This window comes from Manis pentadactyla, chromosome 3 (assembly GCF_030020395.1).
Source record: "Manis pentadactyla isolate mManPen7 chromosome 3, mManPen7.hap1, whole genome shotgun sequence".
Taxonomy (NCBI): domain Eukaryota; kingdom Metazoa; phylum Chordata; class Mammalia; order Pholidota; family Manidae; genus Manis; species Manis pentadactyla.
In genome coordinates this window covers 216298275-216325474 of record NC_080021.1, presented here as the reverse complement: position 1 = coordinate 216325474, position 27200 = coordinate 216298275, and the positions used below count along the sequence as shown (strand labels likewise).

At 45.8% G+C, this 27200-nt stretch overlaps 3 protein-coding genes across 6 annotated transcripts in view; all 3 read right to left on the bottom strand.

Moving 5' to 3' along the window:
- The window catches only part of ABL1 (ABL proto-oncogene 1, non-receptor tyrosine kinase), a 149851-nt gene extending 142897 nt beyond the window's left edge, over window positions 1-6954 (bottom strand). For all 3 annotated transcript variants that reach the window (XM_036913565.2, XM_057499136.1, XM_036913561.2), the window contains exon 1: window positions 6601-6954. In XM_036913565.2, the coding sequence (XP_036769460.1) occupies window positions 6601-6736 (136 nt within the window). In that variant the 5' untranslated portion in view covers window positions 6737-6954. The remainder of the gene's footprint in view (window positions 1-6600) is intronic.
- Window positions 6955-7059: 105 nt separating this feature from the next.
- Window positions 7060-8129, bottom strand: LOC130683057 (uncharacterized). Its single transcript, XM_057499137.1, has one exon. The coding sequence runs from the start codon at window positions 7420-7422 to the stop codon at window positions 7324-7326; it is 99 nt and encodes a 32-aa protein (XP_057355120.1). The 5' UTR covers window positions 7423-8129; the 3' UTR covers window positions 7060-7323.
- Window positions 8130-10401: 2272 nt separating this feature from the next.
- EXOSC2 (exosome component 2) lies at window positions 10402-27157 on the bottom strand. 2 transcript variants are annotated; one of them, XM_057499132.1, is made up of 10 exons: window positions 27022-27157; window positions 19418-19604; window positions 18041-18142; window positions 16415-16460; window positions 16100-16189; window positions 14983-15048; window positions 14414-14482; window positions 13080-13256; window positions 12543-12671; window positions 10402-11992 (listed from the first exon to the last, which is right to left on the bottom strand). In XM_057499132.1, the coding sequence occupies exons 2-10, from the start codon at window positions 19537-19539 to the stop codon at window positions 11912-11914; spliced, it is 882 nt and encodes a 293-aa protein (XP_057355115.1). In that variant the 5' UTR covers window positions 19540-19604; window positions 27022-27157; the 3' UTR covers window positions 10402-11911. The 2 variants fall into 2 exon arrangements, with proteins under 2 accessions (XP_057355115.1, XP_036769463.1); XM_036913568.2 differs by lacking the exon at window positions 19418-19604 and having other exon boundaries at window positions 27022-27147.
- Between the last annotated feature and the right edge of the window lie 43 nt (window positions 27158-27200).

The following is a 27200-nucleotide window of genomic DNA, read 5'->3' as shown; positions in this document are numbered from 1 at the left end:
AAAATGTCTCCTGAAATGGCTGGCTTTCATCATTAAGAATCCTTTATATTCCATTATTTATTCCCAGGATCAAAGTAATCTATAGATTCAGTACAATCCTAGTAGAAAATCCTGAAAGATATGGAAATTGATAAAACTGATTCTAAAATGATTTTGGAAATACAAAGGAGCAACAGCCAAGATAGTCTTGAACAGAACTGGAGTCCTTACTCCACTGGATATTAAGACTTATTTTAAAGCAACAGTATTTAAGGTAGGACGACATTGGTGCCAGGACAGATGAACAGAACAGACGAGCAGAGTAAGGAGTTCCCCAAAGACCCACACATACCCGGATACTGACTTAATGCAGCAGCAGTTTTTTCACTAGATCATTATGGAAAAAATAAAATGAACCATCATCTCTACACAGATAAATCGATTCCAAGTGGACTGTAGATCTAAATATGAAAGGTACTAGAATAAAGCTTCTTTATGACCATTAAGACAAAGATTTTTCATATAGGACATAACAAAGCACTAACCAAAAAGGAAAAAATTGTTAAATTAAACTACATTAAGATTAAGAACCTTGGTTCATCAAAGACATCATTTAAGATAGTAAAAAGGCAGGCCACAAAGTATGAGAAGATATTAGCAATAAACACATTCCACAAAGGACCTTTGTTGATAATATATAAATAACTCCTACAAATCAATAGAAAATATAACTAAAAAAATGCACAAAAGAGGTGAACTAGCAGGTCTCTTTTTCTCACACACACACACACACACACAATATCCAAATGGCCAATAAAAATATGAAAAGGTGCTTAATTTCATGAGTCATCAAAGAAGGGTGAATCTAAATCAGAATGAGATATCACTGAACAATCATCTGAAACGCTAACATTTAAAACACTGACGATACCAAGTTGTAAAGAATGTGAAGCAAGTGGAACTCGCCCATATTGCTGATGGGAGCTAAGTTGGCAGTGACTTTGGAAAGCTCTCTGGCAGCTTCTAATAAAGTTGTACATGCTTATACCCTGTGACCCAGCAATTTCACTTCTCCAACCAGCAAAAACAGAACTCAAGATGACCCAGATATTTAAAGTAGCAGACTAGGTCTTTATTATGAATACCTTCAAGAATCTTCAGGAAAAGATGAACCTAGTGAGTGAAAAGATGGTGAATCTCAGTAGAAAAATGCAAATTATTTTTAAAATGGAAATTTCAGAATTGAAAAACACAACATGTGAAATGAAAATTCTAAGAAAACCGAAGATTGGAAACTGCATAATTAGTGAACTTGAGGACAGATCAACATAAAGTATCCAAACAAAAATGAAAAGAAACAAAAATAATAAAGTGTTGGTGATGTAACAGAGCTTCAGAATATATGAAACCAAAAGTGACACTATTTGCAGTTAGAAATCAGTAAGATATCTGGACTTCCCAGATATTTGGGAATTAAACACTTCAAAAAAAAAATCACAATTTGTGTTCGAGAGGGAGATGGGACCTGAGTGGAGTTTTGAAAGGCAAGTAGGTTTTGAATGCACAGAAGGGTGATGTTAGGCGCACACCACCCAGAAGGCAGGAGTCAGGGAACTGCAGAAAACATGCAAGGAAGGCCTTAAGTGAATGCTTCCTTTTACTGAAGCTCCTCTTCTGAGTAGCAATTTTAACTTTTTTCTCCCGAGACCCAGATATACGCCTAGCATCCTCCTATGGGTATAAGTACCTATTCAATCATGTTAATGTATCCCTTTTTCTCCCACTCAAAAAATCCATTATTGGCAACACACTTGACAACACTTCAGCATACGTCACCTGAAGATCTGAAGCACAAGTGAGATCCCTAACCGACAGAAAATGATTTCATGTTTTCTTCTCTATTATTTTCTTTGATCGGATACGTTATTTAAATAAGATAAAAACTCTTTTAGTTAAATCACCTAAATCATCCTCCTTTACTTATCTTACAACTGAAATTTCTGTTTTCTTCGGTATTATAAGCATGTTTCTTAAAATGAACAATAAAGCTTCATGAAAAAATAAGGCCATCCAAAATGTATGGGAAATAACAGGGTGCCTTAAAAAATGCACATACACACACATTTGCATTTTCACAGCTCATGTACTACAACCCAGTAACTAATGTAAGGACACGGATATCTTTCCAAACCACCTCTTTTTTTTTTTGGTATCATTAATCTACAACTACATGAGGAACGTTATTTTATTTACACTTAATGTTTCCCTTGACATTTATTTATTTATTTGTATTTTATTTTTATTTATTTTGGTATCATTAATCTACAATTACATGAGCAACATTATGGTTACTAGACTCCCCCCATCACCAAGGCCCCCCCACATACCCCATTACAGTCACTGTCCATCAGCATAGTAAGATGCTATAGAGTCACTACTTGTCTTCTCTGTCAAACAACCTCTTTTTAAGAATCTGATTGATTTAACTTTGATACCTGTAAGACCCAATAGATGCACCTTTTCCCGCCTCCTAATGTGCATGAATTTAACAGTAGCATCCATTACAATGTTGACTATCAAGTTCCTATTCTATTATTTTGAATCAAATTTGATTAGAAAACTGTAGTTTTAAACTGAGAGTAAATAATTTCTTAAAGTTATTGCATAAAAGTAAAAGCTTCAGTTTTTTAAGGCATTAACTAGAAAAGCACTACAAAAATATTTTAAGATTGAAATGACTACACATTTAAAACACTCACTACCAAGAAAAATAGGAGAACATGTGTTCAATTTTTTTTAATCTGCAACTTTTTGATGCAGGATCACAGAGAACCAGGATTTTAAATTTAAATGTGTGTTAAAATCATTCCCTGCAAAATTTGAATGTCACCACCACCCCTCAAAAAGAGGTTCAAACTGATCCTACATAAAAACATAAAATCGTAATTTCATAATCTACTGAATCGCCTTACGTCTATGAAAGATGCATACATGGATGTTTCTTCCTTGAAGATGTCACATATTCTCACAGCTTTAAATACCTGATGATTCCTGAGCTCTCTCTCCAGCCTGGAATGCTTCCCTGAATTCAAGCTTATAAGAAAGACTCAACTGTGTATTTGCCATATCCCTCAGGAAGCCTAATAGGCATTTCAAATAACAGCAAGCACAAATGGAAGCTCCTGATTTTCATTTGCCATGACTCCCCTCCCCACACCCTGCTCCTCTAGCCTATATTTCAGTAAAAGGCAACTCCATTTTTCAAGTTACTCAGTCCAAAACCTTGACTTCTCTCACATCCCACATTTCACATCTAATCCAAGGGCAAAGCCAGTCAACTATCGCTTCAGATATTCACAGAATCTGGCCCCTGCCACCACTCTGATCTTGATTACTGCCAATCAACCCCTAAGAGGGGTTTGCTTCCTCCTTTGCTCACCTTCAGAATACAGCAGCCAGAGAAATTTTAATAAAACATAAATCAGGTCCCATACTTCTCTCTCAAAATTCACCAAAAGCATCCAAACCACACTAGTAAAAGTCAAAACCTTTGAAATGGCCAACCAGGCCACCTTCTGTAGCCATTCTCCCCCATCCCATTTTATCTCCTACAACTCCCCTTGTGCTCTCTCTGCTCCAGCTACTCTGCACTTTTGCTTGGCTTTTTCTTGAATATACTAAGCACGCTCTGCCTCAGGGCCTTTGCACCAGTTCCCTCTGCCCAAAATGCTTTCACCCCATTACTTCCACAGCTCATTCCCTCACCTCCCTGCTTCAGGTCTTGATTCAAATGCCACCTTCTCAGTGGGGCCTCATAGCCACTCTAGCTGAAGTCCCTATCACCTCCCAACATTCCCTATCCCCTTTTCTATGACTTTTTCCTCAGCACCTACCATCATGTAACATACTCTATATTTTACTTATTTAACTTATGTATGGCCTGTATTCTTCCACTATAATGTAGGTCCTAGAAGGGCAGACAGATGTGTTTTGTTCAGTAATGTATCACCAATGACTAGAACACTACCTGGTACATAGTGTGTGCTCAATAAATATTTGTTAGGGAAAGAAGGAAATACTAAGGAAAGAGGTTTACTAGTGAATGCTTTTAATCCTGCTTTACCAGCTCTCCTAAAGGTGAATTTCCTTAGTCAAGCCACTGAAATTTGGAAGGAACATACGGTGGTTTCATTTTTCTCCCCTGTACTTAGGACTGGCCCTTTGACCCTGAATGATCCTGGCAAAAAAAGTTGCCATCTGCCTGCTCCTTTCAGATTCACCAGCACCACCACCACACACTATTCTCAGCTTCCACATTAAGGTCTGGTCCAACACTGTATGTCATGGCTGCAAGCTTTTTAATCCAACCTCTACGGATATTAACAACTCTAGAAAGATAAACCTATGAAAGATCAAGAACAATTTGTAACACAATATGAGAACATGTTCCCCTAGGAAAAGAATACCCAAGGCGCAAAGAAATGACTGTCTTCAGTAAAGCATGACTTAGACAAATTCTTTCATGAAAAGAATTCCTTCACTGCAGAGAAGTATTTGGTTGGGCTGCCATTAATTCAATTTTTAAATCTTCGTGTTTTTTGCATACAAAGTAACACCTTGTGTGGTAAAAAGAAATCACAAATGCAAAGTAAAAAGTGAAAGTTTTCTCCTAAATCCCAATTGTCTAAAGATAACTTCTTCGGTCTAAATCCTTCCACACTGTGCATGTACAAATAGATCATTTTTGTCTTGCAAAAATGGAGCCATACCATACAGCCTGATCTCCAAACTGCTTTTTCCACTTACCACTACATAGAAAGATGTCTTTTGGTGCTAGTATTTTATAATAATGCCTGCAATAAACATCCTTACGTGCCTCCTTGATAGACCTTCTAGAGCAGCAGTTCTCAAACTTTTTTATTTCAGGACCTCTTTACACTGCTGAAAATTATTGAGGACCCCCAAGAGCTTTCCTTTATATAGGTTACCTCATCAACATTTACCGTATTAGAAATTTACACTGAAATTTTAAAATTATTTATTCATTTAAAAATGAAAACTTTTATTATTACTGGAAAACAACTGTTTTAAAAGGACATTCTTAACTGAAAACAAGATTTTTTTTTTTACTATGTGTGCATGGCATGAAGAACACAATGGCTACTAGTGTAGTTAGGTGCCGTGCCTTGATTCATGTTAAGGAGCCTGCATTACTTTTGCACACTAGCGCAAATAACATCTTAGTATTGTATCAAAACGAAAATAGTTTTAACCTCTCAATACCCTGTAGGTGTATCAGAGACACCCAGGGGACTACTGTTCTACACTAGGATAGCTTCCTACAAATGAAATTACGGGGTCATTGGTATCTACTTTTTAAATTCTAGCCAAACTTGGCCAGAGCTCTCCAAAAAGTTGTACCAATTTTCACTATCTAAGGCTGCATGATCATCACTAGTTAAAAATGTAAATAATTAACTTCATAAATCCTGAATTTGGGAAGCCTCATAAGGTAACATATTACCATATTTGCCTGACTAAAACCGACACTAAAATATAACTAATGTTTCAAGGCAAAATAAAATCAAGTACCTATGTTATTTAGATGAGGTGAATAATTCTCTGTAAGAAATTAAAATCTCAACTGTCAAACGCAAGTTCTCAGAACAGAGACCCTTGTTTATTGTAGTCACCCACTGTTCAGAGGCATTTGTGACTGAATTTCAAAGTATGTGCCACTTGTGCACACCTTACATTTCCTTATGGGGTGGGTGGGATAAATTGCTATTTTAATATAAAGTACACAATCTGGAAACTGTCAGGCTGCAACAGTACAAACAGGACCCTAATTAATTGGCTCGGGCAGCCCATTACAGTTATCAGTCTAAGCTAACCCTTCGCTTTAGAACATCACACAGAAATTACTGGAAGTGATCAGTATATGTACTCCAATGCCAACTCTGTTCATAAAAATGTCAGACAACCTTCTTGCCCCAAATGTCACCTGAAACAAGGAGCAAGGATGAAAGCTCCATCCATGGGGACAGGATTACTCCTAAGCTACAATAACCAGAAGCTGGGTGCCCTCATGCACAAGGAATCTGCTTCCCCACTCAATTTTTCCCACATAGCTCCAAAGTGAGTAGTTTCAAGTCCTAGTTATGATGAAAAGCCAACAGGCATCTGTGGTTCTGAACCTCTTGGGGAGCACAAACCACTTTGAGGATATGATACAAACTCTCTGTAAAGTAGTAAAACATTCAGGGGAAGAGCCCATGACTTAGGCTAGAGCAGAATCATGGACTATGGATCCGGAGAAACCACCTACTCAGGAAACTGTAAGAGTAAAATGGCTCTTCCAAGGTCAACAGTGAGTTAGAAAGGGAATCAGGCAAGAAATAAGCAACTCAGAGAGATTTGGAGTAAGGCCATACAGAGTCACCAAGTAAATTTCTCCTATACAAAGAAAATTCCATGAGAAACTAGGAGGTAACTAGTCTCAGAAGGTTTGGGGGGAACTAGAAAGGAAACGGCACAGAACTGTGGTTCAGAAGTGCCTTGTGCATTCCTAAGCTGAATGCATGAGGAAAAACACGTCCAGGAAGCTTGAAGAGCACTCACCATGTTCCACAAACACATTGCAGTGGGGCCCCCCGTGCCGTGATGATTCCTTCTTCCCTGCTCCTTTGATAAAGTGCAGAGCAGGCAAACTTGGCCGTCTTTGGTCCCCAAGAACTTTTCCTGGCTGCTGCCCCATAAAGTAAGGATAGGCACCCCTTTCCAGAGAGGGTTCAAGATCTTCCAGAAGGAAACAGTATATAGGTGGGATTTCACATTCACTGCATCTCAAAAAGTCCGTAATTGAGGTCAATCACAAAAAGACATCTTCCATAGCAAAAGGAAGCAGTTTTCACGTTGACACATGTAAACAAGAGTTCCAATTATTTTCGCAGTTTATCAATTTGAACTTACTACAGTGCTACTCAAGTTTCTTGAGTGTTAAGTGTCTTTCACTGGTTGAATTAAGTCTCTTTCTTTCCAAGAAGAAAAACCTAAACGGAAATATTCACAGGGGATGCTATAAAAGGGTCGGTAATACTAAAGTCCTTTCGATTCCCATATATAAAGGAAAAGGTTGATCATCTTTGGATGCTTCTCCAGAACTTTTCCTGTGGAAGTCACCCACTCCTATCTTAGTTTCTTCATCTTCCGACAAATTTCCTGCCGAACTAGCTGCAGCTCCCGCTTCTCTACCACGCTGTCCGGAAAAGGACACGGGTCACCGAGGCTTCAGCGAGAGCTTGCCCTCGACTCTGACGAGAAGGAATGCATTGCCAGCAACTTTCAGATCCGCTTTTTAAAAGGCCTGTGAAACCAGTCCAGACTTTTCCTTTGCATTAAAGTTTTTGTTTGGGCTGAGACCAAGGGGGCCTTGGGTGACATTGGGAGAAGTCAGGGCATTAGCGGCTCGCGGGAGCAACTGGGGGGAAGGGGAGGCCACTTGACAACAGGGAAGGGATTTGAATGGGGGGACTCCGAGGCCAAACTTGGTGCCGGGAGTCGGAGCAAGGGGCGGCTCGGGGCTAAGAGGGAGGCTGCCGGGGCGGGGGCCGGGGGGCACTGGCGGCTTACTCGGGGGCGACGCTCCTCCACGCCTCAGGAAACGGCGTGTCCCAGGTCTGGGGGAACAGAGACCACCCCCAATGTCTCACAGCCAGGCAGGGCTGTAAGGGACGGTGGGCTCTCGCGACCCGGAGGCGGGAGGCAGGCGGAGGGGGCAGGAGGCCCGGCCGCCTCAGCTGCCCCGAGCCCGAGGGTCTCTCCCGAGACACCCCCTCTCCTGGCCCCGGACGTTGCCACGGCCGCCACCGCCCGGCAGTCACATCCGCCGAGCTCCACCGCGGGACCCAGCCTCCCCCTGCAGGTAGGAGCCGTGGACAACGGAGGCGCTCCTCAGCCGCCAGACCCGGGAACCGGCTCCGGCTCCAGCGTTGCTCAGGGACAGACACCGACCCCCGCGGCCGCCATGATGGATTACGAGTCGTTCCACAACGAGGCCAGGCCCCGCCCCCAGCCACGCCCCCGGCGACGCCTGCCGCGCGCCTTGCGAGAACCACGACCTTCCCAGCGCCGCTTTTCGAGACACCGCCGCACCTTCCTGCTCTGGTCTCCTTGCCGCCAGCGTCCGGCCCGGCACGACCTTTAATATAAGGTTTTTCCCCAGCGCAAGGTGAGTGGTAAAGAAGCACCCGCCTCCTCTGTACTGCCATTGGCCCCCGAGAATCCGGGTCAGGTCTCTCTCCTTCGTCCCATTGGTCGCGAGGACAGTGGGCTGGAGCTCCCCGCCAACCGCTTTCGGCGCAGCCCGCAAGGCATTCTGGGAGTTGTGGTCCACGGCGCCAGCGCGGCCCACGCGTACCCGAGACTTCGTGCCCTCTGCTCTCGGCTCCTGAGCTTCGGTCCCGCCCTCACGAGAGCCGGTGGACTCTCCCCGGCCCCGCTTACGGTTGGCTAACGTCTCCCCTGCGCGGCTGGTAAAACCGGCAAGGAGCCAAAGCAAGGGGAAAACTGCGGATCGGATTCTCCCAGAACCGGAGTTGGATTACTTCCTTGACCCTCTGTAGGGAGAAGATTTGGAAGCCAAGGTATTTTGGTCCCCTCCTACCCCCATGCACAAATTTACACCTTTTCCCCAGAAGCATAAATCTGTAACTAGAGAAAAATAACTAGAAAGCTCCCGACATATTGCTAAAAAATTCATTGTTTCTTTGCGGTATCAGGAGGCTCACTCATTAAATAAACAGCATTTGTTAAGCACCCTGGGAGGCTAAGTCAGGCACAATCATAGATGTCTGAGTTAGAATGAACCTTTGATATTAAAGACCTCAGTTCACGGGTGAACATGTCTTCACATAAAATATTGTTAGTCGAGAAAATACCCAGGTTACTGGGTTAGAAGGCCTACAGAGCTAGCCATTGACCCAGCCACACCAAGCCCTCACTTGCCATAATCCTTGTTCTTGCAACTAAAATGCACCCTGGCCCACTATTCACTCTCCATGTCTCTCCAGAGCAGTGTCCCTGACAGGGATATACCCATTTCTAAAGAGATCCACTCATCACAGTGTCTTACTCTACCCCATGCCCTGTTAATGCTTTTCATAAATTCTTCTCATTTAATCCTCACTATAGCCCAGTGAAGTATGTATTACTGTTATACAGTTGGGGAAAGTTTCAAAGATGTGACTTATTCAAGGTCACTTGCCTATGAGTATATGACAAAGTCACCGTTTGAGACCAGATTGATCTTGGTGTGAAGCCCATGGTTTTAACATACCATTCAGTATCAAGACGTCAGAAGTTGCTAGGTATTAGGGGGAAACCACAGCTGCATTATAGGTGTTGTTATCCTAATTATCACCAATTTTTTTTTTTTGCCATTTGCTTTCTTATTTCTATTCATGTTTTAATATTCTTCATTCTTCATTCTCTAGTTTTGCTTAAAATTGGGCAATTGAATCACAACTGATAGCATTTCTTGAACTAACAATTCATTCAACAAATGTTTATTGAGCCCCTGTGTACCAAGCAGTTCTAGGTGCTGGGATACACTGGGGGTGGGCAGTGGGCGATTAATCCTTGTCTTCAAGGAACATACACAGAAAGAGTGACAGGCAATAAGCAAAATGAGTTAACAATCCACAAAGTATTGTTCTTAATGCTGGAAATAAAATTTCTGGACCCATATCATTTCATGTAAATCCTACCCACTTTTTAAGCATTCTTTTATGATAACCTCTCTAGAGCTTAATCCTGTTCCTGATTCACAGCTGCTAAGCTTAATCAAGTCATTTGAACTGAATTCTCAGAATTGCTTTCTTCACTTATAAGTAGGGTTATTATGTTAACTTTATAAGGTGATCATGAGGATCAAGTGAGGTCTTGTTTGGGTTTCCAAAAAAACTGATATTGTGCTTCATGAAAGTCAGTGTAGAGGCCAAATGCAGTGGATCTAAACGCTTATCCCTAATCTCCATTTTCCATTACCACTGTATTCTCGTCTTAGGAGACCCCCAAACCTAGACTATAATATTTTTTCCTAGAGAGGCACTATACTTTTTACTCCTTGTACAACACTATAAAATATTTTGGAGGGCTTAAAAACTAGAATCCAGAACTCAGCAAACGCCTGATAGTCAAAGGTAAATAAATCCCTTTAAGATCATATATTCTTTTCATTGAAAGTGATTCAGTTCAGTCTTTGTTCTCACTTTTGTAAAGCAAAGCAATCCTCAAGTTACTATAGGGATTCAGTACCAGTATAAAAACTTCAGTTTCTTTTTTTTAAATACCCACTGAATTACACTTAACAAGGGAAAGGGCTCCCTCTAGTGGGCCACAGAAAGTAGATAATCACCAAAGGTGCTTTCAGACCTTTATATATTTCCACTTTGTAGGTAATTACTATTCAGGATATACTGAATGAACAGTATAGGCTGGTAGCTTGGGAGACCACGTGAGGAGAAACTTTAAGCTCTGTCCCGGTCAAAACTAAATTAAACCCAGGACTCAGGCTTCCACCTTTCACATCCCATCTCTCGAGGCATACAGCCCAGAACAAATGGGTTCTCAAAAATATGACAAGTAAATCTAACATTGCAGCATAGCCTCTAGAGTGTTCAAGTTGTCTGCAAACTCCTTAAACAGGTGATACACATGGGATAGAAACAAAAATGAGATTAAAAATTGCCTCCTGAGTAATGTTATAAAGACAACATACCATTTAATGAAAAGAACTGAGCTGTATTTTAAAAGTCAAATGCAGGGGGTCAAAGTTACTACCACTGAAACTCCTAAGTTTACATTTTACTAGGTGAGCCAACACAGAGTAGTCAGGGCTTCTGTCAGAATCTGTATCTGCTAAGCCCTTCCTCAAGTGTACTCAGCTTCCAAGCATTACACAGAACACAAGAACAGAAACGCTGATGTTAATGCCACATTTATAAATATAAAAAAAAAAAAGAGTTCACCACATATGTAAAATAAAATAGCACTTTATAGAGTGCCTTTATAAAGAAATGTTTCCCAAAACCTCAATCAGGGCACCATTTTTAGGCAGTCATCAGAAAAACCACAATGGACAGGAAGTGTAGCATTCCTACATCTTGTTTTTAACTTTCAACCTTGAATTATCTAAGGTTAATATATTACTACTTCAAAAATAGGAGGAAAACAGCTTTTATTTTCCCACCTCTATTTTTCTTACTTTGTCTTCATGTTTATCAGAGCACCTAAGACACTCATTCTATTATTGATAATTCAACTTTTATGAATCGTCCTCAAAGGCAGGACAGATTAAAGCGGATGGGTTGGAGTCTGTCACTGGAAGGAGCATGCAGTGGGAGATGAGATTTCAACCAAGCAAAAGGCTGCTTGGTTAACTTTATTCTTCCATTTAACTGCTTTGCCAATTAACTTCACCAACTACATTTTTCAACCGCGTACTTGTGCTACAGAGGAGGTGGGAATGGAGGCCAAACAGAATTCGGGGGTCAGGGAGGCCATGGTCTTTTATAGGGGCAATTTCATGGGGCATTGTTCCCTGTGAACTGATAGTGAATAGAAAACAAAAGATTATTTCAGAATGGGAGTCCACTCAGCTGGAACACTACATGCTTTTAGAAGCCAGAAACTACCCCCCGTGCTGGCACTCTACAGGCAACCCAAGCGGCCGGCAGCACTGTTCACCTTCCCCCAGGCTTTGCCTTAGAATAGGAGAAAGCAGGTCTTTGGGGTGGAGACAGCCTAATGCAGGTCAAATTATGAGTTTCCCAGCTCTCCACAGAGCTGCACATGGGGACCACAAATCAGATTCTTTACTTTCAAGACCTGCTCCAGTCAGGTGCACACAGTCCTGGCCTTCAGGTGCTTCTTATCCCTCCTGTTCTAAAAGCCTCTGGCGAGTTTCCATCACTATCTCCTCCATTATTTCTGGCTTTAAGATGTCTTTGATCTGCAGAAAAAGAAAGTAAAAAGGTATTTGTTCAGAAAAGAAATCAACCATAAGCAGTCCATCACTGCCACTCTAAACAGAAACTAGGCATGGTTAACATAAACCTTCTATAGTCTTCTCTTTTATAGAGGCTAAGTACTGCAAGATATGATCTGCTAGATTCAGCTTTAATAAATCAGCAAGATTCTCTGGGATAAAGCTGACAGGAACAAAGACATTATATCCTGGCATTCACTGAAACAATAGCTGAAATTTGGGATGGGCAAGATGAAGTCCACACGGTTGTCATAAAGTAGTCCTACTCAAGCACCTCCATCCTCACGAATCCTTCGACTGACACTAGACATTGAGACACTAGATAATTATCTTGGAGAAAGATCTACCAGACACTCCTCACGGCTGCCCACCAGATCAGTTCATATCAATGACCATGGTAAAGCTATCTGAGAGATGTGCCTGCTATCACTGAGAATACGGTAGAGCAGATGATTAACATGCAATGTCTACTCACAGACCAATGAGGAAAAAAGGGAAGCCCTGGCTGGAGTACCTGATGTGGAAGGGATGCCTCATAGCAGTACAGGATACTGGTATCATACAGCATCATCCTCTGAGTTACCAGGGAGACGATGCAGTTCCGAAGCCGGGAGATCACCTCTCGATCGGCAAGGGAGACAGGCTGCCAGCAGATGCAAAGGGGGAGGGGAGGGAAAGATAATCAGGACCAAAACAGGTGAATGGGCACAGCAAATCACAGAAATCATTTATAACTTAGGCAGTTTTGCTTTGGACTCCACACCAATCAAACTAACTCCAAGGGAGATTAAGAAGGATGGCTTCTTCGATGGCTCTTCAGCTATTACCCTGCAACTTTGCCATCTCTGCCAACAAAGACCAAACCAGTCACTGATTTCGTCTCTTCAGCAAAGAGGAGGCAATACAATGTTCATGAACATACTTCCACAGAAACACAAAGTAACTCAAACTACAGCAATAACAGAGTTAAAAAACAGCAAGGTCCACCTGTCACAGCACAGTGGAGACTGAGAGTAGCTTCATCCCACCAGCAACAATGGTGTTCACTCACCTCCAGGTTTGCAGTGAAGCCCCCTGCATCCTCTTCTTTGTGCTCACGTGTTGGGTAGATCCAGATGAAGCCGTTGTTACCCAGAATCACTGAGGCACCGCATGGCAAGTCATGGAAGTGAGTCTTCTGCCGTTTCACCAGGGAGGGGGAAACCTGGACCAAAACACCCTGACCTAGCTAAAGAGATGCATCATAAACTAAGTCGTTGTAGGATCAGTGAAGTGAATGCACAGTAGATTATCGAATACATGTCCTAATACTGGAATCAGGGTCCTTCCTATTAATTGCTGTCACCTATATGCCTGCCCCTATGTAGTAATGACTCACAAAGAGCCCTTCTGGATACATAGCTTATGTATCTCCACAGAAGGTGACTTTCAATACCCTTTTCTGTCATTGCCCTTTGCAACCATCACCATTCATTCTAATCCAGGGCTGGTGTGCTGGCTTGGCTATCAGAGAAGCTAGCGCTAATGAGGATGTGAGCTCAGGCCTCTAGTAGGACAAGGAGCACTGTTCTGTTCCACCTTGACCCCAACCACCTATCTTGCCAGTGAGATGTGTGCCACCGGGCAAGGGGACTGGTCAAGGGCTGGGTGCAGATCCATCCTGGGTCCCAAGAGAATGGCTCTGAGTTCACATCCCGCTGACAGGGCATGTGCAGGAGCCACTCGCAGGAAGGGCAGCACATGGCAGCGCAGCCATGTCAGCTGCTGCCTCAAGGACGTGAACATGGTTGGCTGCAGCCACTCAGAGGCAGAAGGTTTTTTTGTTCCACTCAGAAAATGAAGATTCACTTGAAGCGAAGAGATGAATAAATCATAATGTTCTGCTGTCACTAAAAGTACTGTCATTAAAAAAAAAGTCTCAATAATGTAACCCCGTACAAGAAAAGCACTGAAACTTCCTTTAGAGGCTCAAGTGGCAAACCAGCCATTCCCAGCAGTAAAATCCACCTCCTTGATGGGACGTTTGTCTACGAGCCAAGACCAACCTGTCTCATCAGTCTACGACCTCCCTGTTCCTAGGCCTGCCTCTCAGCTCTGGCCCTAAGACAGAGCTATAGCACCCCCTGGAGGGAGCAGAGAGAGCCAGGCCACAGGGCCTCAGTGCCCATGGTCACAAGGGCCATTCTGCCAGAACATAGCAGAAAAAGCTGCCATCCATTACAGCGTTACTGATCCCTGACTGTGCGGCTCAGTCTGGGCCGGGGGAGCAGCCCATAATGCTTAACTCCTAGGGTTCTTTAACTCAGAATTCCAGATAGCACTGGGGATCCAGAAATGGATCTGAAGCCTCAGTCAACAAACAGGAACAGCAAAGGCCCTACTTACTTTTCCGTATTTCAGACTCCTCGTGTGCAGAGACACAGCTCCGTCAGAGAACACTGCCTGGACCTCAGCCTGGCCAGGGTGATGAAGGAACAAACTGATGCCATCTGCCTCCTCTGCCTCCCCAGCCCACCTCTCCATCCTTTCCTCCTGTCTCCAACAGTCCCAACTCTGCAGTCTTAAGCAGACCTAAAGGACATCACAGTGGCTTAGCCTCTCCCCCTTGGCTGGCAGGAATATCCTTATATGAACAATACCCCTTCTATTTCCTGGGATGAAAGTTAATATCATTAAGGAAATTTGAGTCTAGCTTAATGCATGGGCCACCATAAGTTACAAGACCCCAAAAAATGACTGAGCAGCAGCGTATTCAAACACCAGAGTGAATAAGAGCTGGAGAGTCAGCCTGGGTCAAGAAGATGGAGAATGGCTGCAGCAGAGCCCTTGACACTTCTTCGAGGGCTCAGATCCCTGCCAAGATGACATGTTTCTCCTGTAAGAGACATGCAATTTAAGCCCCATTTCCTAGCTCCATAAAAGCATAAAGATGTGGAATGCAAGGTACAGGATACGCTGATGAGGTCCCCCTCCTGCAAGAAGCCTCTCATTGCCAGTTCATCTTCTGCAGACCTCCTCCTCTGAAACACACACAGAGATGACAGTGTCACCTCAGTCACATCCTGCAGAAAGACAACTCTCCGTCTCTTCTTCCTCTTTCACTTCCTCTTGAGACCTCTGAAGCCAGCCACAGCATTCAAACACTGTAACCTGGGTCACTCAGAAAACAGGAGCGATATCCACTACTTTCCACCCGACAGACCTTCTCACAGCATCTCTTCTCCCTCCTCCAAATGATATTCAGACTCCTTACGTGATACCCAAAACCCTCCCGATCGAGTCCAGCCTACTTCCCCCACTTACCGTCCATGGCAGCCCTCCAGGCTCCAGCAGGGCCAGACCACCGCCAACCTGACACTGCCTTTCCTCAAACATCTCCCTTTATCTCAAATTCCCTGAACTCATCATTGAAATTCTATCCATCCTTTGAGGGTCAACTCCAAAGCCCAGCTTCCTGACGGGCTGCTCCTGGGAAATTAACCCTCCTTTTGTACAATCACATGCTTGTTTGTTGTTTGGCTGCCAGGCGTCCAGACCCGTTATCTCACATCCCCTGCTGGTCTGTGAGCTCCTTCGAGGGCACAGTCATGCACCCTTTGCCTTGGCATTCTCCACACAACCTAGCACCATGAGCCTCTCTGTAAATATATGCCGGACTGAAGATAAAGTGAAACACGGCATTTCACAAAAGGCTGCAGCTTAGGTACGCAGCTGTCTGGAATAACCAAGCGCCACTCAATTCATGAAAAAGCTAATCTAAACACAAGTTTCAAGGAACACCTTTACTATGCAAAGCTGATACACCTAGAAAAGGAAAATTATTAGCACAGAGAGTCTGAGAACTTCTCTCCCCAGCTGTCTTGGGATTGCTCCTCATGTCCTACCATATACCAAATGCTGCCTGTATTGAGAGTTCAGAGGCCTGGACCAAATGAAAAGTCTCCGTGTACACCCAGGCAGACAAACAGGAGTAAAAGAGGCAACCTTGATGTAAAGCAAAGTTGTCTGGTGGAGCAGAGGGCTCCAGAGCTCTCACTAGCAAACTATACAATACTAGTTGGACACCCTTACCAGCTCTCCTCCAGGAAGGTTCATGGATGACAGAAGCAAGACTGAATCCAGCCGAGAGTTGGTCTCCACCTTCCACCTCTTCTGCTGAACCTACAAAGAAATTCTACACCTGGACACATACTCCAGGGGCAAGAGCTCACATCATAAATGACTAATAATCTCAAATATAACAAGCCAACTGTTTGTGTCAAAGGTCACCGAAGAGCCAAACGCAATCAATGCCTTGTTCACGTCATTACATACAGAATGACTATCTCATCATTACATCACCAGCATGCTTTTACTTTGGAAAAACCAATCCGACATTGACTTTACCTCGGTGATCCTCCCCACTACAATGTCTCCTACTTCACCATTATATCTGAAAGATAAAACAGGTCACCCATCAGTAAAAACACTATTACAACACCAAGCACCATTTGAGATTTCAGTTAAACAGGACAGAGGGCTTTGTTAGGCACCACATTTAGTAAATTCGCATAACTATGCTGTTCCATTTTTCAGGAACTGATAACTTCAAACATTTCTACATGTATAAAGACTCCATTTTCTATTTTTCAACAAACCATTTATTGCAAGTAGTTCATTAAGCCTGAAGCCCCTGTTTTGTTGAATACATGACGATGGTAAGCATGGAATACTTCCTGGTGGGCTCCAGAACACAGGTGGGTTCTGCATCACCCAAAGGAGACTGAGACAAGACACCCCCAAACCAGTCGACTCGCTGTCTCCCCCACCCTGGCTGCTCATCTCAGGCCCCTGTACTAGTTCCGCATCCTAATGTAATGACTAAGTGTTCCAAACTGAAGGCTCAGTCCTTGGGCCTCTTATCAGCCCACCCTCACCTCTGAGTGAGCTCATCCAACCTAATGGCTTTAAGAGCCACTGATGACTGTACCATTGCCCTGAATTCCAAACCCCCAGCATCTCCATTTACACAATGAGCGTCTTTACCAAATGTAACAAATATAAAATAAAGCTTTCCTATAGCCCCCTTGCAAACGGATCCTCTCCCAGTCGTCACCATCTCAGTAAATGGCAAGTCCATCACTCCAGGTGCTCAAACCAAAGACCCTGGAGTCCTTGGAGGAACCCTTGATTTCTCTCCTCTCTCTTTCTCATGCTCCAGGACAAGTCCAGCAGCAGATCCTACTAACTCTACCTTCAAAATATACACAGAAAATACAAGGTATGCAAATTAGGAAGAAGTAAAACTATCTCTACTCACAGACATAACCCCATATATAGAAAATCCCGAAGAAATACACACTCCAACACCCTTCCATGAAGAAAACACTCAGAACACAACACACATGCCGAACTACTCCCCAGTCCCCACCTGTACTGCTACTATCTTAGTCCAAGCCACTATCACTTCAGAAGATGAAAACAGCCCATTCATCTGTCCCCCTGCGCCTGCTCCTGTCCCCTTTCAATCTCCCACAGCACCAGGTGCCCCTTCTGCCCCCCACCCAGTGGCCTCCTAGATTACACAAATGCAGGTCAGAATGCTGACTGTGCCTATGTGGCAGGCTGGCCATCTGCCCACCCCGCTCCCTGCCTGTAATTGCTACTACTCTCCCCCCACTCACGCTGTTCCAGTACCACTGGCTTCCTTCGGGGCTAACCGTTACTGAGCACTTCCAGGTGGCAGGCCCTGTGCTGAGTACTTCACATGCACCATTTCAGTGAATTCTTATGAAAACCCTGCAAGGCAGGTCATTCTACTATTTTAGAGAGGAGGTAACCAAGGTTTGGAGGGGTCAGGTAACATGGGAAATCTTTGAAGTCCACACTTACCTACAGTCATCTTCAAACTCACACACCTACAGAATGGTAGGGCATGCAGGGGTGAGGATGGGGAGATACAGCATGGCAGAAAAGATGTGGTGATACAGCATGGAGGCCCCAAGAAAGAGAATACACACCTTTTGTCCTCACCTGGTTTTCAAAGCTTTCACACAGATCAATTTGTTTACTCTCTCCACAGAGCCAGCCACAGATGCAATGAGCTTCTCTTCCCCCATGTAAGTTCCATGGCCCCTGTTGCCAGAGGAAGATACAAAGGATACCAGGGTAGCACTTGGATGACCTCTCCCATCAAGAACAATGCATTCCTTGAACTTAACAGGCTGCTCCTGCCACAGAGCCTGGCTTTGTCCTGGTTGCTCTCTCCGCCTAGAACGCTTCTTCTTGAGAGAGCTACATGGACATCCCCCCATGCCTTAGTCGAGTCTACTCAGATGGCCCTGTCTCCACTCGGCCTACCTTGACTATCCCATTTAAAATAGTCACCCACTCCACTGCCACCAGCCCTCATCATATTCCACTTAACCTGCTTGACTTTCCATTTTCTCCACTGCATTTATCATATTCTGAATACCTTGTTGCATTTATTCTTTATTATCTATTAGAATATAACTCCACGAGGACAGAGATTTCCACTTTGCTCACTGTTATACCCCAACCACACATGATAGAGATGTTGAATGCATGAATGAAGGATGGAATCTTAAGATGTCCTAGGATCCAATAACTTCAACTAAAAGCTTAAAAAGCAATGCTATAAATGCTGGAATCCCTTCAGTGTGTACCTATGTACCCAAAAGGCTGAAATACCACTAGTGTTTATGATGGTGATATAATGGTGAGTTTTGCTTCTTTTCTTAATTATTACCTCATTTAATCCTCACTACCCTATAAAATAGTCACTGTTGTTATCACTATTTTACAGATGAGGGAACTGACCACAGCAGGACTGGAACCCCAGCCATCTCACTCAAGAGTCTGCTCTCTTAACTACAACATACTGTACTGCCCTCAGATTCAAAACTGTGTATTGGACTGCATGCAGCAAAATATAACCATATGCCCTAAGCCCAAACAATTCTTGACTCCAAAACCAAGCACCTGGCTAAGATACGATGCTGTAAGAGGGGGCCAGGTCAGGAACGCCCCCCGGGCCCTCTTAGATAGCTGTAGACTGGAAAAGGCCCCTGCTCCTGGCCCTCCCCGGTGTTCCAGATCCTCACGAGGGAGGTTCGGGGTCCTGGGCCCTCAGGCAGAGGACCCAAGAGTCACGGCCACCAGAGGCAAGGAAAGGAGGGTTTCGGGGGGCTGAGACAAATGCAGACAGGAACACACAAGATGCTGGGAGTTAAGAGGCCCGAGGTCTCGGAAACGAGGCGACTGGATGTTCCGCTGATTATGGACTGGGTCCCGCGCGGGCTGAGACGCAAGGGGACAGAGGCCTGGGTTTCAACCAGCAGGCCACGTGCAGAAAGCCCTGAGGCCCCGAGACCCCACGTCCCCACGTACCGCATGAAGCCCGTGTCCGTGGTGATCGTGTCCCCCGGCACCACCAGGTGTTTCTTAGTCTCGCGGATCAGACTTTCGCTAAGAGGCTTGCGAGCAACAGGAAGCCTCATCTCCATCGCCATCTTGGCGCCAATGACTTGCGCAGGCGCAGCCTCTGCGATATACGGCTCCGCAAATCCTCGCGTCACTAGGAGGGGCGGGGCGGTAAGGGGGGTGGAACAGTAGGCTTAGGTTGTACGGCGCTTGACATTTTACCAAAATTTCCTCGTACACATCATCCTATTTATTGTTCTCAAGGATTAGAAATAATTGAGAGTCTTCTGAGTTTCCTTCCAACTCTAAATTGCTAAAATCTGATTTCCTTCCAACTCTAAATTGCTAAAATCTGATTTTTTTATATGAAAGATCTCAACGAATATAAGAAGGTGGGATCTACCGAAAACACTAGTTGGATAGGAAAAAGAAGCCCATTTCATGCTATTGATAGTGGCCGCCCCGTGGATGCTGGCTCGGCAACAACCACCCACCTCAAGCCCCAAACAGCGCTCCAGGTGCTGGATCCTTCCTTCCTTAGTAACTTTTTGAGTGAGCTGATTTACTTTAACATTCTTTTGGGAACAAAAAAACAAGAAGCCGCCTCAGAAAACATTCAAATCTTGCAAGGCAGGTATATTTGGTATGGAGGGAAAATACACGCATTAATACAAAGATCTCAGCTTATGTCTCCCCAGACAGCGAATTGGGTGTTCTCCGCATGCGGAACCTGGGTTCAGTGGTGGACAGATAGATATATATGCGGTTTTATTAGGAGTGTTTCCCCCAATCCTTCTCCCTTACCCTTTTCCTGCGTGGTTTATAGTATCTATCAAATAGTGGTTTCAGCATCAGGGAGCGGGAGCTGATGATTCTTAAGCACACGGTCCCTATAGAGGATTAAATGAAATAACCTGCATCAGCCCCACACACTGTGCTGCCTCAAGATCCATCAGACCAACTGTTGGATAAATCTGCAAAAGAACAGCATTTCTTTCATCTAAGCAAGGCCTACAACTACACCTGTCAAGAAAGCCCTGCAAGGCAACTGATGATGTAAGTTCTAGTGTTCCGCAGGCTGTCCAGTAAGTGGGCAAGGCCAGACACTCGCCCTCCTCCTTGCTGGGAGGAAGGGGCTAGAGCCAGGAAAGTGTGATAAGGGCCTATCTGTTGAGTCCTGCCTCAGCCATAAGAGGACGGTGGTGTCCTTTGAGCCACTGTCACCCAGTCAGCGGGAGAGGTAGGCCTGGCAGTGGCCCTCGACCAAGGGTACAGTATAGTCTGGACCTCACAGTTTCATCCCCACTGACATAATGGTAACACCGCCCCCAGCCCTGTTCTCACAGCACTCGCCTTCAGAGAGCCTGTCCCAACAGGGATCATGGATACTTAGTGTAGCAGTACCTTCAGTGTCTGGTGAGGGCCTGCTTCCTGGTTCACAGATAAATGCCTTCTTGCTGTGTTTTCACATGGTAGAAAGCGTGAGGGCGCTCTTGGGGGTCTCTCTCATAAGAGTACTAATCCCATTCACCGGGGTTCTACCCTCCTGACTGAATCACTTCCCCAGGGCCCCACTTCATAATACCATCACCTTCAGGAGTAGAATTTCAAAATATGAATGGCGGGCTGGGGTGAGGGGTGGGCATGAGATCAATCAGTCCATTGCAGATACTTTTTGTAGAGGAGGAAACTGACAGCCCCCCAAAAAAACAAAATTCACATAGCAGTTGGTGGCTATGTGCCTTCTGACCGCACCAGCTTTACCCCAGAGCCTGCACTGCTTACCGAACACTTCCCTAGGGCCTGGTCGAATGCTTTACTAACACTGTTACTTATTCCCCACTCTCTGCCCAGCTTGGACGTAGGCCTTCCTGTGCCTGACGGTCCTTTGGGGCCACTAAGTCCCAACAGCAGACCTGCAGCTGGGACTGAAACCCAAGACCCCAGACTCCCTGGTGGTGCTCCAGTGTTAGAATTACACTCACCTCTTCACACCAGGTAGAGGAACAGGCACACGGGAACAGAGTGCACATCCCAGAGGGGCTTGTCAGGACCTCAGGTTCCTGAGCCCAGACTCAGGCACCGAGGTTCTACAAGGCTGGGGTCCAGAAGTCTGCAAACTTGTGTTTTAGGTGATTTTAATGGCCGATCAGGTCTAATGCTCATGGATCCCCCCCACCAGTCCAGCGACCTCCCCATCGTGCACTCTCCAGGGCCACCACCTGGAGCCGGTATCGACATCTTCCACCTGGGCGTCACCTTCTAGCTTGTCTCCTGATGCTACATTTGCCCCCCTATCATCCTATCCCTACAACAGCAGAGGAGCTTTCAAACATACTGGATTAAATCAGTTCCCTGCTGAGAATACCTCTGGCGGCTTCCCTTTACACTCAGAATAAGATTCAGACTGTTCTTTGCCCAGCCCTTCCTGTCTCAGACCTCACTCGCTCCTACCCTACTCCCTTACGCCGGTGCTGCAGCCAGACACGCTGCCCTGCTCTCAGAGCTGCGGGCACCAAGCTCATCAACACCCCAGGGCCCTGTGCTTCAGGCTCCCTGCAAGGAATTCTCTCCCTCAAGGGCCTTGTGTGTGGCTGTCTGCTTCTTCCTTAGATCTCAGCTCAAATTTCTTCTCAGAGAATCCTTCCCAGATCCCCTTAGCTAGAATAATCTTCAGGCCCTTTTTTATCACCTGATTCTGTTTTATTTCTTGTCACTGAATTTTCATGTTTATTGCAGTCATCCTGCTTTACCTGTTTTGTTCAACGTGTATCAGTGGCTTAGAACTCCATCTGGCATTTAGAGGGTAGCCATGAAATGTTTGCTGGAAAAATAAGATATATTTATGAAATATATATATATGCTTGTTTGTTTGCTCACCATCTGTCTCCTCCATGGGATAGGAACCCTGCAAATGACCAGACTTTATCTATTTTGTTCACTCCCCAGTCCCTAGAACTGTCTGGATACATGAGGTCTTTTTATCAGCCAGGTGTTCTATTTCCTGTATGCTGAGGTTTGGACCTTGCTGTCTCTGGAAGGACAGTCCCCCCCAGGGTTTGCCGGTTCCTAGAGATAGCAGATAAGTGGCCCAGATGTGTGCCTTTCACATGCAAACCAGCCAGTCCAGAGCCCACACCCACAACCACCTCCTCACACTTCGGGGCCACTGTCCACCTGCCCTTATCATCATCCCAGGGCCAGATACCAGCAGCTACAGGCTCTGTGCCTCAGAGCTCACTGAAATTATTCAAACCAGCCAATCTTAAACCTGCTTACCCTGCCTCACCCATTCCTTCCCGTGGAAACCATAGTACAGTAAATCCACATTTTCTCCTTGCTCCCTCTGCCTCCTGATCGACACCGCTGTGGGCTTCCCCATGTGACCCTTCATGGTGTGCTGTGCCTCCTGCTTCTAGGGAATTGTGAATATAACAAACTTTGTCCTTCATGCCAGCCATTTCCATGTTTGCATGTCTTACTATACCTGATTGAAACAAATCCCAGGTGCCTTTCGAGCGGCACTCAATAAATATTTGTTGAATGAATAAACAAACCTATTCAACAAGCATTTGATAAATAGCATCATTCTGTGCTGTTGGGGCCACAGAGCTGGATTGCCTGCTGCCCTAGCCATCAAGGTGCTCAGGACAGGGGGTCTGGGGGTGAACAGAAAAGCCCTTCTGACAGAAGTGCCATTTGAATGAGCCTTGAAGTGAGGGATCTCTGACATGGAGTTGGTTTGAGGAGGACAGGTGAACTCCAGGTGAAAGAACAAGGACATCTTGAGCAATGCGAAAACTGAGACAGCAGGGACTCTGGCCCAGAGCTCTTGCCTGGTCTTGATCTACCCACTGGCTGTACTTTGTGTTCCATTAAAACAGCAAAAGTAACTGAAGAAATTTCTCATCAGAGGTGTGCACAAAGATTTCTACACACCACCACTCATCAAAGTATTGCTTCTCCTAAAAACATGAGAAACAGCCTTAATGTCTGTGGATGTTTTTAAGCAAGTCCATGCATTTTTTTTTTATACTTCAACCAAGAAGTGGGGTCTGTGCCTCCTCCCCTTTCATGTAGGCAGGTCTGTGACTGCTTTCAACAGAAAGCGTTTGTCAGAGTACCTCTCTGTGACTCCAAGGATAGAGCAGAACAGACCGTGCAGCTTCTACCTGCTTCTCTGGGAACACTTGCCTTTGAAGTCCTGAGCTGACCTGCAGGAAATCCGACTTCCCTGAGGCGGCCAGACTGTAGGAAGCAATCAGCATGGGTGCTGACCAGCCACCATTCACAGCTTTCCCCACCACCAACAGACGCCCATCCTGGCAGGCCAGCTCGAGGTGGGAAGGAAGCCGAAAGCTTACCAGGGTACCAGCTTTCAGAAAGGGTAGAAGAGGGGGTGGACAGTTGCCTAAGATGCCCTCTGGGGAATGCCCAGTGGCATGGGTGGTGAAGCAGCTACAACCCTTCTCACACACCAAAGGCATCCTTGTAGTAACAACTCCCATTCATTACGCACTTACTATGTGCCAGGCATCAAAGCCATGTACTTTATTCTTATATACATTATCCCACTTAATCCTTACAACATCGTCAGGAGCTAAATATCACCCTTTTTCCATTTGGGGAACCTGAGGCACAGAGACATTGATTGACTTGCCCAAATTCACACAGCTAGTGAATGGCAGAGCCGCGTTTCAAAGCCAGACCAGGTTGCCTCTATCTAGAATACTCTACTCCCGGAGTTCCTGAACCATGGGATAGAATGAGAAGAAGAAATAATAGGCATCTTGACTGGAAAGGCAGTGAAACTGTCTTTATTCACAGACAACATGATCATGTACATAGAAATCCTAAGGAATCAACAAAAAGGCTACTAGAATGAATCAGCGAGTTTTGCAAGTTTGAAGGACACAAGGTCGACATCCAGTTCTGGCCTACACTGCATCTCTGTGGGATATGCAGAAAGCCCAGTCCTCAGGCTGATGGGGAGCTGGCATGGCCTGCTAGTCATGAGCATGGCTTTAGGGTCATGGCCATGGTGAAAGCTGCTCCGCTACTCACTGGCCGAGGGACACAGGCAAATGACTTTCTCTATGTTCCAGTTTTCTCATACTTCAAGTGGATATTAATAGGGCATCAGGGGAAGAAGAGCATCAGCCTCATAGGTTTGTGGGGAAGATTCCTGGAATGCATGCATTTAAATCCTAAGGTCAAAGATTGCTAGGGCTGTGTTTGCATGCCTTTGTGGGGAGGACTCAGTGTGTAGCCTCAGGAAAGGGGCCCGAGGCCTCTGCTGGAAATGCAAGCCACGTAAGAAGTTAGGCTTTCGGCACAGGCCTCCTACCCATGTGCAGTTCTTCAGGACCCCAATTCCTGTCTGCTCATCCTATCTCCAGTGCCAGCACACTTCTGTACAAACAGGTCCGTACTATAGTCTGCAATTCCAGCCTGCTGCCACCAGGTGGGTTCTGAAGCCTGGGCTGTCGCCCCTGTGATCGGAATTTCACAGAATTTCCTATGGAGGGAGATTTAGATGTTTGATCAAGGACCCAGCTGACTTCTCTGAAGTCTTACTCCTGCAGAACCCCCTGGGCGGCAGGGCATGTGGGCCAGGAGGGCATTAATTCTACTTTACCCATTGGCCTTCACAGGGAAGGGGATTCAGAACAGATGGCTCTGGGCATGGAAACAAGCCTGGGTGGGGGCTGCAGTGGGAAGAAGGTGATTCCTGGGGCCACAAGAGGCATCGGAAGCCTAGTGGTGAGAAGAGGCGAGGTTGTGGCCTTGGAGGAGGAGTGCCAAGGGTGACTTCCCCCACTGGCCTGAGGGTGGAAACCCCAGACGGGACCTGCAACTGAACACATCAGTGTACACCTCTGCCTGTATCCCCATCTTCCAGGGTGCAAGACCAGTCCCCCAAAGGTGGGGAAGGGGTTGTCTTTGGGAGTACCTGGAGCTCCCAAGGGGGATGGCCTGTGTATCCCAGCATGAATTCCAGTATCTTCAGGTGTGTGTGCACAGCCATATTTCAGGATGCACAGAGAGGTGTCCCTGAGAGATGCAGTGGGTTAGAAGAGCGACACCCTCATGGCTGGCATGTGTTGGAGCTCAGGCATGACCTCACACCCTGCCCCCCCACCCCCGAGTATCCCCGGAGGTCCCATAGAGGAGGGCAGGGTCTGGCCCTACCTGACGGTCTCCCTGCTCTTTAGTCTTCTGCAAGGAGGGTCTGGAAATGGATACCCAGAGCATTTGGAAATTCTAGGAGTTGGGAGGACACTTGGTGGCCATCTTGGTCCATCCCCACTGGTTGCTTGAATTCCTTCAAGTTGTTTATGAAAATGAAAAAGTAAGTGAAGATTTGGGGGAAGTTACAAAGTGGGACACTGATATTTGAGAGTCGGCTGCAAACCACCAGGCATCTGCCCAGCCCTTCCTGACATTTCTGGTTGCTCTGCACTGTGGCCATCTCTTTGGAAGCCACCGCCCCAGTTGTGACAGAAAGAATTTTCCTTCTGGATGGCACAATGGTAACTTTCAAAACCAGCAGGTGCAATAACTCTTGCAATCCCCTCTCCAGCTTCTAGCCATTTTCCGTATTTCCTTTTCATGCAGACAAAACTGTCCATCCATTCAGATGCTAAGTGATAAATGCTCCAAGTAATTTTTATTTTAGAATACAAGAGTACAAATGTATTTACAGTTGTACATATACAATCAAATAATATATATCACAGTTTTGTAAATACCATCTTAGATAAATATTTACAAAGTTAAAGTGACCATTTGATGGACGTAGAACACAGTTTCTTGAAAACTCTATACATTTTATACTTTTCATTAATATTATTATAGTTTCTGTATTTTACGAAACGCCCTACGGGAATTCTGGTAAATGACTGCAAGGTGGGAGAGAAGACACCAGAGGGCGCCCGCAGCCGGAGTTTGGGGAAACTGGGCAGGTGAAGGGAGAGCGTGGGCGGCAGGACGGAACCCCCTGGGATCCTGCACAGCTCGGAAGCGCTTTCCCAGCAGAGAAGCCAGTCTTGCCCTCTTTTTGCTGGAGCGTGGCGAGGGCGGGCAGGGAAACTTCCCCTTCCCATGCATGACGTCAGAGCTGAAGGGGAGGAGGCACTGGTTGGACGCTCTCATTTTACAGATGGGTAAACGGGAAACCGAGGCCCAAAGAGGGGCAGGGCCCTGCCCGGGGTCCCACAGTGCATTTGCGTTTTGCCTTCACTCTTAACCTGCCTGGCACACAGCAAAGTATTCGTGCCTCATCCATCCCCACGAAGCTGGCTGGGCAGGGAAGGTAGCCTGGAGGAGAGAGGGGCCCGCCTGACAGGGAAGTGCAGGTCTCAGCCCCCAGATCTCAAGGTCGTGTCCTTGACTCCCGACCCTGCGGGGCACTAGTTCTGAGCGGGAGGAGGAAACTGATACGCGCACTGCCTGTCCCCAGGCCCAGGGGGTCGCTCTCCTTCCATTCCCAAGCACGAAACTGCGAGAGGCGGCGGCTCTCTTACCCCGCTGAAGCCCTCGGAGACTTTCAGGCCCCTCCCGTCACTCACCAGACGGATTCCAGCTTGGCGGCAGGCTCAACTAGGAGGAGGGAGACTCGGGGGCGAGCCGGGCAAGGGGACCCCGCGAAGAGGAGGCGGCCTGGAAAGGGACGTGGCCCTTTAGTGTCCTCATCTACTAAACGGGGCGATGAGCGTGCCTAGGGCGTCATTCTGGGGCGCACGCACAG

Coding starts and splice junctions, on each gene's coding strand:
- EXOSC2 (XM_057499132.1), bottom strand. CDS start 19,539: ATGGCGATGGAGATGAGGCTTCCTGTTGCTCGCAAGCCTCTTAGCGAA. Junction 16,461..18,040: donor GTGAAAGCTTTGAAAACCAG/GTGAGGACAAAA, acceptor TTTATCTTTCAG/ATATAATGGTGAAGTAGGAG. Junction 13,257..14,413: donor GGAGTCTGAAATACGGAAAA/GTAAGTAGGGCC, acceptor GCATCTCTTTAG/CTAGGTCAGGGTGTTTTGGT.
- LOC130683057 (XM_057499137.1), bottom strand. CDS start 7,422: ATGTCACCCAAGGCCCCCTTGGTCTCAGCCCAAACAAAAACTTTAATG.